At 40.5% G+C, this 12460-nt stretch overlaps 3 protein-coding genes across 3 annotated transcripts; all 3 read right to left on the minus strand.

The window, feature by feature from the left end:
- Positions 1-71: 71 nt before the first annotated feature.
- Positions 72-4391, minus strand: LOC144075478 (uncharacterized). The gene is made up of 4 exons (XM_077602533.1): positions 4074-4391; positions 2128-2267; positions 1859-2054; positions 72-1718 (listed from the first exon to the last, which is right to left on the minus strand). The coding sequence occupies exons 2-4, from the start codon at positions 2230-2232 to the stop codon at positions 652-654; spliced, it is 1368 nt and encodes a 455-aa protein (XP_077458659.1). The 5' UTR covers positions 2233-2267; positions 4074-4391; the 3' UTR covers positions 72-651.
- A 143-nt stretch (positions 4392-4534) lies between these two features.
- On the minus strand, positions 4535-10655 carry zbtb40 (zinc finger and BTB domain containing 40). The gene is made up of 12 exons (XM_077602528.1): positions 10513-10655; positions 9607-9767; positions 9060-9439; positions 8676-8890; positions 8385-8595; positions 7943-8290; positions 6983-7189; positions 6600-6764; positions 6308-6522; positions 6046-6202; positions 5670-5890; positions 4535-5030 (listed from the first exon to the last, which is right to left on the minus strand). Exons 2-12 carry the CDS (start codon positions 9756-9758, stop codon positions 4818-4820), a joined length of 2484 nt encoding a protein of 827 aa, XP_077458654.1. The 5' UTR covers positions 9759-9767; positions 10513-10655; the 3' UTR covers positions 4535-4817.
- A 409-nt stretch (positions 10656-11064) lies between these two features.
- LOC144075488 (uncharacterized) lies at positions 11065-12363 on the minus strand. Its single transcript, XM_077602547.1, has 2 exons — positions 11606-12363; positions 11065-11480 (listed from the first exon to the last, which is right to left on the minus strand). The coding sequence occupies exons 1-2, from the start codon at positions 11856-11858 to the stop codon at positions 11164-11166; spliced, it is 570 nt and encodes a 189-aa protein (XP_077458673.1). The 5' UTR covers positions 11859-12363; the 3' UTR covers positions 11065-11163.
- Positions 12364-12460: the final 97 nt, after the last annotated feature.

Consider the following 12460-nt stretch of genomic DNA (forward strand, 5'->3'; position numbering starts at 1 on the left):
TTAGTAGGACTACTAAATTTACACACAGTCTTGAAACCAATGTGAAATTATTTGTGTTGTACACGTGTGAAAAAGGTACGAATTGCCTTTATTACTAATCAGTCCAAGACAAAACAGATGTACCAACAATCGGGCAAAGTTTGAGCATTTTTCCACCCTTGCTTATAATTAAAGGCAGAAAAGGCTGAATTTGTATCTGATGTCTCAGAAGAATTATCATGAACAATTAAACTAGTTATTGTCAAGTGTGTCTTGTGGTTTGTACACTGATTTTCTTGGAAAATGGTTAAGGCGGACAATCATAAAAATGGCTGAAAACTGGTATTTCTGTAATCAGTTAAAAATAAATGAAATCAAGACATTTAAATAAGAGTCACGAGTGACAAACATTCAAAGAACCACGTCCAAATTGAGGCACATGGGAGATTGCTGAATTTGTCAAGCAATGTTAAAATTCCTATGCTAGCGACCGACACCTCAAGTGCTCTATAATCATATTTGAGCTGCAACTGTGAAGGGGTGGGGGGACTGCATGAAATGACCTAGGAAGGAAAGAGCTGCCTCTTTAAAACCTTATCAAATTTGCCCTTGCCAGACCTGAATGAAGAAGTGGCCTCTTAATGCTCAAACCTACAGAGCCATCTTCTCTGCTTATTGGTGTGGCTCGTCTCTCAGCAGCCCCAACTTCCTGAGAGCCTCTTTTCTGTCGGCATCCATTCCCGGCACCATCATCACTGTGTAAGTCACAGGGTTTGAGGCTTTTGGAGTAACTGCCCGATCCTCTGTGACTGTTTTGAGTCGCTGTTCTGGATGAGTACTCTCATTTCCATTGTTAGCAAAGCTATGGAATTGCTGTGGATCTCCGATCTTTAACCTGTTATGTTGTTCTGGATGAGATAGTGACATAGGCTGTTGGGGGCACCGCGAGTTGTGGTGGAAACTAGCACTGCTATGCAATCCCTTGTTTCGGGGCTCCGGGGCTACCGAAGCTTGGCAAAAAGAGGGGCTTCTTGACGCATTAATGTTCATCCGACTTTTAAAAAATCCATTTACCAAAGACAAATGGGATTTGGGGAGCTCCTCTTGGGGAGCTCGTGGAGTTTTACATTCTTGGTCTTTAAGGAGACCGAGCTTTTTCAGAGCTTCTTGTCTTACGATTTTAGGGTCTGTTGTGTTTTTAATGTTGTATGATGAGTTTGAGGCCAGGCCATCTTCTTTTTCCATCTTCACAGAGATATTTGAAGGAGCCCTTTTGGGTTTTGGTGCAACAGGTGGTGGTACTGTCCTAAACTTGCCAGCCAGTCTGACAGCTCTGTTATCTTCCGTGATGAACGGAGAGGGTTTTACCAAGTCTATAGTGTGATCCACGGTGGGACATAAAGGTGTTTTCTTTGTGGAAGCACTCCTTCGTAGATAAACAAGTGCATCGTAGGATAAAGGTCCTCTTTCGCCAGTTTTTACAAAATTGTCTTTAGGTTTGGTTGTAGATGGCATCAGACCGTTGAGTTCAAAATTAACATGAGGATCAGTAGGCTTCTGGCTGGAGATGGTGGTAAATGAAACAGACTTCTTCTTTAAATGGACACCAGGTTTTGGGTTTGGTTTAGATTGATGAGAGCTGCTTGCCAGAACAAAAGGCGTTGGTACAAGATAGTTCTGTATGTGTTTATGCTCCACTTTTTCCCTGATGGTTTCCATAGAGTTGTGCTTTCGCAGACCTGTAAGACAATTATATTTGTTAGCACAGGCAGACATTACTGTGGTGCAGGTTTTACAAAAATGCAATGGTTTTCACTGGTGTGTGTTACTAGCGATTTCACTGCTAAATCTGCATCTGTCGCTAGGTAGATTAGCTCACCACTGAGCTTGTTTTTACTCATGGAGGCTGACAGGTCTGCCAATCTGGAAGCCAGGGTGCTCGAAGTTGGCAAGAGTCCCATTTCTTTATTGGAGATCTCACGCTCATCCTCGGTGTCCAGCGACTCGATGGTCTCCTCCAAAAACATGAGGCAGGCTTTCTCTTCAGCAGACAAGTGCTCCAGACTATCATCGCTCTGTAAAGGAACACAATGCCACGAACTGTCTTTTTATTCAGCTTCAAAGATGGAAAAAAAAGACAAAACTTACAAAAGCAGAAAGTCCGCTGACAAAGCTGTCACAGCTGCTTGCTTTTTCCATGCCAGTCAACGTTTCCAGTCCAGTCCCATAAAGCCAAGTGTCACTTTTTGGCATTTTATCAACGCCGAGGCCCCAAAATGGCTCTCACTCTGCAATGGCAAATAGTGGTACCACACAAACATCACTCTATTTTTCCTTAGATTTTTGTGAAGATATGTTCAAGTTTGACATTGTGCTAAAATAAAATATATAAAGAACAAAAAAAAACGTCAATTTATAAGTTCCCAATATTTAGGACATTCTTTGTCTTTTATGCACTATTTCCCTTGTATGTGCTTATTACCCAAGTCAATGACTGAGACTGAGCTATTATCTACAGTACTTTGAGTTTGTTATTATTCTTCGGCAATTGATAGCAAGTCAAGAAAAATGATTACTGGGAAAAATGACCCGGCAGAAAAAATGTCATACATTATTATTGAGACTGTAAAAAATGAATTAATGAATTACTCACTAACTTGTAAGGGGAATGACGGTGCATTGTAGTCAGGTGTGTGTGACAAAGCAGCATCTAAACTGGCATGTGACTCAGATTACAGACCACATACTGCTCCTAATCGTCCTCAGCAGGATCACATTCACTGCCCTCCACACGTCCGCGACGCACCCCACACAACCTGTATTATATTACGACTGAATCCATGATAACACTACTAACATTGCGAGCAGACTAACACAAAAGTACATTTGTCCTTTCTGATTTTGCCTGCTTTGAGATCCTGGGATGGAAAAGACTGCACTTCATTGTTCACACTAAGTGACCTCCACCTGTCAGGATGTGGACGCAAGATAACGTTTTTAAAAATGGCACGCAGAGCTTATGCAAATAAGTGGCCTCCAGATGAATGATGACCTTTGACTCTATCGTATGGATCAATGATACAAATTTGCAACAAAAACTTACTGATGTACTGAATTTGCCAATATGGGCGATCCTGGCCAAGACAAAGGCCATAATTAGAATGTAAAAGATTGAACTAAATGATTTTATGTTATCTACACTATGCTAAATAAATAGGGAGACATAAACTTGAGTTAGGGTTAGGTCCTGATGTTTTCCTGATAATTAGTCAAGAAAAACCCCTCTTAAAAAAATACACCGCACAATGATAATCAGAAAATCTTATTGGATAGATTTTTTTTAAAACATCCCCAATTATTTTATTAAAATTAAATACATGTAGACATGTATATGGCTTTTTTTAAAATCGGACTGAAACTTTTGTACCATTAGGTGCAGAGGTAGTTCTAAGTGTACAGAAAAAAAAAGTTACCAACACTCATTTCGAGCTGCAATGATTCATTCAACAAATTAACTCGAAATATGAATTTAAAAAAAAATGTCTTGTTAAAAATGTGCCCAACTTGTCTGAGGTTGTCGGATCAGACATGTAAAAAAAATATGCAACTTGTCATAAAATAGGAAAGAGAGTAGGCCTTTATCATAGGGAAATGTAAACAAATTAGTTTTTAAATTGAGCTTATCTAAAACGATTATGATATGCAATTATGTCATGTTTGCTATCACGTTTCTAGTTTTAATTAGCAAGAGATGTGACACTATGAAGATCAGAGTACACAAAAAAATGACAACTTAACCACTTAACTTCATGCCACATTAACATATTTTAATTTGTCTTTACCTATAGCGTGTGGCTGCTGAGTGTCTACATCTCCAATACGATTAAAAGAGAGGATTAAACTAAACACGAGGAATGACCTCTTTAATCAATACGTACACATGCCTGGCTAATAAAAAAATGTTAGAATATATTTTGATATATGTAAATAAAATAGAAACATTTTTTGTCTAAAGGTCTGAAGTGAGGTTACAAAATACGAAAGCGGTAAAGTTAATATTTTATTATTTTTATTATTGAGCATAAATGTCTTACCTTTAAGTCGTTTGTGCGGCATGATTTTGTTGTTCTTTCGTGCGAACGTGCTCCTCTGAGTTCGTCTGCGCTCACCTGCAGAAACTTTTTTTTTACAGGGGCTAAACTGTTAGCCAATCAGAGCGCTCTTTAAAGACGCGTTGTCATGGCAATAAGCCTCAGGTAAGCCCTACCGCATAATGTAGGGTAGTGTTGTTCTCTACTACCATGCCTTTGCACCAATCTCTGGCCACAATTCCAGAGCTGAGTTGGTTCCAAAGGTTTTTTGGGTAAACTAGAGAATGTTAACATTTATTTCATACATGTTGGTTTTCTACAGGTACTCCGGTATCCTCCTGCATCCCCAAAAACATGTTCTCCTTGTGCCCTGAATGTTTCTAAGATAAAACTATCCATGTTTTCTTTGTCTTTCTACTTTAAATCTCTTTGATTAGCTTGACGATAGAAAATCATGGAGCAAATAAGTGCATTTCCCATTTATTTCCTTTACAGAATATTACAATAACACTATTAAAACATTTTAATCTTTCTTTGGGGGCTCAGAATAAGCAGGAATAATTATTGGTTTGTTGTCACAACCAAATTGTGATCCTGACTTTGTTTTTTTTACCAAATCATGTTTTTTTTAAATATAATACTATATATTTTTTGATAAAAACCCTTTTAGAGTCAACCCATTAATCCATTTCAAAAGGTGCTGACTTTGGTTGTAGCATTGTTTGGAGATTCACAAACAGAATGCTGCTAGAACTCTGATGTTTTTTCTTCACAAACCAATGTAGTTACTGAATTGTCTAGTAGATCATACATGTTGACCTCCAGCACCTCTACTGGGGTTCCGCCTTCCCCTTCACCAGTCAAAGCCAGTAACACTTGCTGGGTCACAGCAGGCTGCGATTGATCGCCAGAGGCGGTTGACTCTGCTGCTTCGCCATCTGCTTGATGCACCGTGATCACCTAAATGGGAAAGAGAATGAGATTTTAGTATAAAAATATATATAAAATATTTTTAATAGCGTGTATTGAATTTTCCCAGAAGCTCAGTGAAATTCTGACTTGAACATTTTGGGAAATGCATAATATGAACATCACTATTATGCAGTTGTAAATTTAATCCAAAGGTAAAAAGGGTCCATTGTAATTTTTATGAAGTATTAAATATAAAATAATTTTGATGCCATATGTTAATTGAAGTACTAAAATATAAAATAATTTTGATGCCATATGTTAATTGAAGTACTAAAATATAAAATAATTTTGATGCCATATGTTAATTGAAGTACTAAAATATAAAATATTTTTGATGCCATATGTTAATTGAAGTACTAAAATATAAAATATTTTTGATGCCATATGTTAATTGAAGTACTAAAATATAAAATAATTTTGATGCCATATGTTAATGTTTAAATAAAATTCAATCCATCTAGAAAATTGCTTCATTGCTTTGTCGTTCTCTGTGGGGACATTTAAGTTGGTTTTAAGGTGTTGAAAAAATATCATCATCCCCAATTATATATTGAAATATTTCATGTAGATCATATTTTTTAGGTCTACTCCTATCAGAGATTTATAAAGCAAAATGTGACTAGATGCCTGCTCATTCTTCGTTTCCTCCTTTATCCCCTGGCTTTCCATGTGGCAATGAAGGAGGTGTTCTTGCAACTGCTCGTGAGATATGCTGATCTTGGAGCACAGGGGGCAGATAAAACTGTTGCCGCTTTCCGGGTGCTGACTGCAGACATGCTCTAGCAACTCCTCTGGCCTGCCGAACACCACGTTACAGTGTGGGCAATGCACACTGCATGTTGCAGAACCTAAGAACAAATGTTACAAAACAAATAAAAATCAAACAATAATGAGAGAAAGAAAAAAAAAGTTGTTGTTTGTTTGGTACAGCTGCTTTACTGCCACCATTTTCCAATGCGCATGTCTTGTAATGTGATACATTATCCAAGAATTCATTTGGTACCTTTATGTATGCTTTCTATGTGTTTGGCCAGGCTGGAAACACAAGGGAAGAATCTGAAGCAGACGTCACACTGGACTAGGGTCTTCAGTTGCCGCGTTTGGTTAGCAAACACCTCAGGGTGATTGGTCCTATTATGGTACCAAAGCCCAGACAGTTGCTGTGGCAACACAAAAGGAACAGTTACATTGAGACACAAGTCATTACCAAGTCATGCATGTAATGAAATAATAACCTGTGACAAACAAAAAGAGGTTGATCATACCTGGTAAGACTTTTTGCAAATTGTGCAGACAAAGGGCTTCATTCCTGTGTGTACGGACTTGTGTTTTTCAAGCAGCGAGGCACAGGTGAAAACCTTGCTGCAGGTGGGACACTTGTGGGAACCTTTGAGGTGGATCTCCTCCATGTGCTTCTGAATCTCCTCTACAGACTGGAAGCTGAGGCAACACTTTTGGCAGTTTAGGGGCTGTAACATATCTGGCGAGGAGCAGGAGAAAACTTTGTACAATACGTTCACAGAAGCCACACTTCATTCAGGTTTTTGGTGTTCATACTGTGCGAGGTCTGCAGGTGGGTAGTCAAGCCGCTGGCTTGGCTGTGGCCTTTTCCGCATTCTCGACAAACGTAGGGCTTATCGCCAGTGTGTGTCCGCACGTGCCGCGTGAGTTCGATGGATTGGGCGAAGACGGCCTTGCAATACTGACATACGTACATTTTTCCTAAAACAAATGGCAAAATTGACTAGATCATGAAATAGTATTTAAAATGTCGTAAATTTGCATTACAACATAGGATCTCGAGTGGACCCCCTCGGTTAATACAATCCCAACCTGGGTGGCTGCTCGTATCGCAGACCACCGCGATCTCTAATTAACACATGGAGCATTCACGATTTGAAAACGGCATGACGACTTCTGTCGCCGTGTTGATGCCTCACCCTCAGAATGTTTTTTCTTGGTGTGATAAGCTAGCGCTGCAGCCACAGCAAAGCTCATATCACAGTGTTTGCATTGGTAGGGTTTCTCTCCCGTGTGCAGTCGCATATGATTCTTCAAGGAGGAAGTGGCGGGGAACTTGGCGCCGCAGGTCTCGCAGGCGTACGGCTTCTCGTCAAAATGCTCCGTTCGTTTGTGGTAAATCAAACCTGGAAGGTATGACAGAAACACACAACTGTTTTTTCCTCCTAAGACTTCTATTGATTGCAGCGTCTCCTTTGGCCAGTGGATTTTGATAAACGAGTGAAAAATCACATAATAATAAATGTATTGCAACTAAGGTTCATCAGTCCGAATGTTTCAGGAGACGTAGCAAAAGAAAAACAAATCTAAAATGCAGTGGTTTGCCGTCAGGGCCTTCAAGGCCTTCTCTGTTGGCCTAAGAAATATCTGAATCACAGACTGATGTTAATTATATTTTGTCCATGAATACTTATTAAATAATTCCAAATTGTCTGTTAGCGTCCTTTCATTGCTTTTCCCCCTGGTTGCACTGGTTCCAGATGTGTGTTTTCATATTGAAGCATTTAACCAATCACATTTCAGCCATTATTTGTTGCCAGGGTCAGAAATCTGCCTCAAGGCCTTCACAATCAGTTCTGCAGGCTCTCCTGCATTAAAAAAAGCGTCGATAAGACTGTTGCTTTGACCAATCAGATTTCGAGTTGGCAACACCACAATGCCTTGTCGCAGGCGTAGGGATATGTCATTGCCTTCTTGCAGGCGTAGGGATACATCATCGCTTTCACCAACTATGATTGGCTAGTGATAGAGTGGACTAGCCAGAGCTACCAAACTGTAGCTGCAGTAGAGGTTTTATAGCCATAAAATAGTTTTTGCTGAAGGCGTCACTAGGAAATGCACGGACCGCCACTGCTAAAATGTTACTTCTGGCTACTCACCTGATGGGTGTGCGAAGGTGCGCCCACAAAATTCACAGGCTACCTTCTTTTTCTTCTTGTCCACAGCAGCATCTGGGTGAGCCTCGTTCAAATGGCCCTGCAAAGCCCGCTGGTTGGACAGCTTTACAGGGCAATGTGGACACTGCACCCGGAACTCCTTGGACAATGGGCAACGCTTCGTGTGCGCCAGAAATCGACACTTGTAAGTAAATTTCTTCTTACACCAGCAACAGCAGTAGGACTTTGAGTTTGGAGAGTATTCGTCTTTATCTTCCACTTCAGGCTCCTTTTTGTTGCTTTCATCCAACTTGACTTCTGTTATGCTGCTCGTCTCCTGTTCTGGGTCAGCTGTGAAGTCAACACAAGTCATGAACCTAATCACAAACGTGACATGTTTTCTTCCCTCTTTAGATGTATTTTTGTGCTGGTGGTGTCAACTCACACAATAATTCTGCTGCATTTCCTTCACTCTGGTGTCCATCTACCTCAAATGTATTATTTTCCAATGTCTCCACTTGAGAGGACACTTTCTGTTGGACAGTGTGGAGCAATCTCAGAAGAGCTTGCTCACTAACAAGTCCTGTCTCCACTTGGTCCAACAGCTTCCTCACTACTGAGCTTTGATCAGCTTCTTTACAGCAGTTGTACACTAACTGACGGAGGGAAAAAAAATTGCGTCAAAAATATTTTCTTGTTCTTTTAGCCATGTTGGGAATAATCTAAGGGCATGTACCTCTCTCTCCTGTTCATCTAGAGCGCTGTCAGCTGATTGCTTCAAAAGATCTACAACATCTGAAACACCGTTGAGTTGCTCGGTGAGCCGGGAAGTGAGCTCTAAACGAGCAGACTTGTTTGTTGCATTTTCTTCCTCCAATAGACTTTCAGGCGTGCTGGTTGTTGCATTATTTTCCTCGACTGCACTTTCAATGGGTTCTCCTTTTTCAGGGTCTGAGCACAGACATAATCACACATAATCTTATGATTGTCAACTAAGGACTCCATTTTTGACATCTTGATAATTGGCTAGGGAGATGATTTTGCTCTACAATGTGTATTTATATCACGGAGACAATATGTTTCTAAATACATGGTTATCATGCAAACATTAAGAACTGACCTGAGGATTCTGAACACACTCTTTTACATGGAGGTTCCTCTCCATTTTGGTTTGTATCTTCGTATTTATTCCTATCTGACATAGGTGAATCGACAGAAACTTCAGGGTTGCACACTTTTATGACTGGTTTGAGGGTTTGGGTGTGCATGGGGGAGGTGGATCCCGAGGACTGCTGGTTGATAACATTGGCAAGGACACTCTTAAAGCTCACGGCTACGTCAAACATCTGCAGGTTGTCCGCAGCGGCAATAATGCGGGTGACGTTATGTTTTCCGAGAGGAAGCTTTCCAGTGTAGACCATGTCCAGAAGACAGCTGAACTCCTGTGTAGATACCAAATTGGTATCGATGGAGACCGTATCAGAAAGATCCAGCAGTGATCTAAAGGAAGAGAGGCAATTTCTTCTTGTCAGATCATTATAAGTCTGGCTGCCTTAATTGTGTATATTACAAACAAGTTTTTCAAAAAACGCCCTAGTACACAAAATGCAAGAAAATTAGCATCAGAATATTTGGTCATGGGTAGCCACATGAAATGTTCACCGTACCTGAAAAGCATGCTGGAAGCTGCCAGCACTAGTTTATGTGCACGATGGGAATTGTCTCCAACTAGAACAGTGCAGTCACAAAGGTGGCCCTCCTTCCGCAGGGCCCACAGTTGCTGCATTAGCTGACTGCTGTAGTTAGGGAGCTCAATCATTTTGCGACACTGGAAAGGAAGAAGGGTCCCTCTAACTTAAGTGTAGACAACATTGCTTTACATTTTTAACAAGTCAACTGTATGTAATATGATTTTTACTAAACTTGAGGCCAAACCTTGTAATAGATTAATGCTGAGTGGAATCTATGCAAAAAATACACTATAAGGATCAATTTAATGGCTGCCTCTGAGGGCAATAGAGAAAGTAACACACAGACAATAAACAATGAATATTACTGGGTAAAAAAATAAAAATGTTATTAGCAACAAGTATTTTTAATTGAAATTATTTTGTAAGAGTAGTTTAGACGTTTTTCTTTTTTTGATGGCGACAAACTACTATTAGAAAAACCATTTTGAACTGGGACGGGTCGCAGTCAATGGATTCATTGCCTTTGACGGCGACAGACGTCCGATTCATTTGAATTGGTAGTGTTGGAGGGTGGCTGCTAAAATCCGAATTAAGGCTCGCTGTAACAATCTGGTGACCAGTTTTAAGACCATATTTTCTATACATATTCATCCAAATAGACCGATGTTTTGTTAAGAGCCGCATCTGTTCTAGGGCACCGATCTAAAGCACCGAGCGTTTTTCGTTTTGTTTTTAAATCCCCCCAGATGAATTGTAAACTAACTACGGCTACGGATGCTAACTGAGCAACCAATGTTAATGGCGTGTGAGAGAAGACCACTTTAAACTCGACAAAACTGCCCAAAGCACCATGGAGACTTCTCTCACTGCTGTGGTTGTTACCTTGTAAAATTCAAACGATCCGGATCTTTATTTAAACATCGTTGCTGGACAAATCCGAAACACGCAATAACAAACCTTGGCAATTTTTAAACATGGCGACAATCGAAACAACGCGGATGACGACATTTCCGCTTACGTTATCTTGCGCGACCTATTGTTGGAAAAAATAACGTTAATCTGATGTATAAATCATTTGAATTTAAAATTTATTGCGAATCGCTCTTATGTCGTTTATTTTATATACATATACATTTCACCTTTAAACGCTTATCCTATTGTTTGGTTGTTCACACCATCCGTGCACAATAAACAGGGTGACATTCACTTATGACTTGATTTAATATGCTTTATCTTTTATGTTGCATTTTGTAGTATTTAACAACGAAAGTTACACCCAGGGCGGGCCGGCCGGCGGATGAGTGGTTAGTGTGTTGGCCTGATAGCTCTGGGGTCCTGGGTTCTAGTGGGGGGCCGTGCATTTCACACTTAGGCCTTCAGTAGTGCTGTGTGAATCAATCCAACCCTCAATAAGTATTTTATGGCTATAAAACCTTTAATGCAGCTACAGCTGCGACACATAAAAACAGAATCAATAATAACCTAAAAAAATTAAATATTATTTAGGAAAATACATTTTACTCACCATTTTTTTTATTTATACACAAAATGCATCCTCCTTTCTTTTCTCAAGTAGATTTCAATTACTCTGTGGTACAGATTACACGTGCGTTTCAGGTCCATCAAGAAGTTCTTTTCTATCGCCATCAAAGCTAATGCTGACAGTCGAGTCTGTCCTGTTGTATTTCTGGCATAAGTTTTGATCCTGTTTTGGGCTGAAAATGTCCGTTCGACAGAAGCAGTGGACACAGGGATGGTCACTGTCACACCCACTAGTGTGTACAGCCGCCCCATGCTCTCACTCAGATTTTTCTGCTGAAGGAAGTCAATGAGATCAGTGGGAGATTTTCCTGTAAAATCATCCATGGCATACATTACAATCAGTTCTGTTCTTAGCCGAGGCAGATCGAAAAGTGTACCGTGGCATACATTACAATCAGTTCTGTTCTTAGCTGAGGCAGATCGAAAAATGTACCTTGGCTCTGCGTTAAGATGGAGAAGGCTGCATGTGGGAAAGTTTTCTGGTATTCCCAAAACTTCTGCGGGTCGAGGAGGGAGAGAAACATCAGTCTTTCGTGTTCTTGAAATCTGGTCCGCGTCTGGCAAGTAATATTGTCCAGAATCCTGTTGTGGAGTTGGTGGTAGTGCACGCAAGAATCTTGCGCTTGAACCTCTTCGTGCGCTTGGAGCACCCGCACTGCATTCAGTGGCTTCGTAGATTTCCTCATATCAGCTCCTCTCGCGCTCAACTATGTCACAAAACTCCTTTTCTCTTGCAGGACAAAACTGTACATCCAGTTTGTTGTTCTGTAGTATTGAAAAAAGCACATCTGAATCCAAACACCATGTCGATTGGTGGCAAAATAACAAGCACTCCCAGCAATACAATTTGCAGTGTTCCTCGGAGCCCGTGAGCCAGAGTAGCGCTCGTAGTTAGCAAACTGAAAGTGGCGGACACACCCTTTTCCATGCTGTAACAGGCTTGCTAGCTTCGGAGTTGACATCCTTTCTTAATGATGTCCATTTTCTTCTGGAAAAGTCAGTCTGGAAAGTGGCTTTGTGAGCAAATATGCAACCAAATCCATTTGTTTTCCTCCGTCGGCCATTGTGGGTGGAGTTTGCGATTTCTGGCTGGCTCACTTTGGCTTTGGTCCGCCTACTCTATCACTAGCCAATCATAGTTGGTGAAAGCGATGACGTTTCCCTACGACTGCGAGAAGGCCCATTTTTTTAAACAGCACCCATCATTTAAGCTGTGTGAAAAGTTTTGTCTTGTTGGCCCATTTAAACTATCATATAAATTGGTCAATGCAAAGCGCCAATCTAGGAA

Source organism: Stigmatopora argus, chromosome 6 (assembly GCF_051989625.1).
Source record: "Stigmatopora argus isolate UIUO_Sarg chromosome 6, RoL_Sarg_1.0, whole genome shotgun sequence".
Classification (NCBI taxonomy): domain Eukaryota; kingdom Metazoa; phylum Chordata; class Actinopteri; order Syngnathiformes; family Syngnathidae; genus Stigmatopora; species Stigmatopora argus.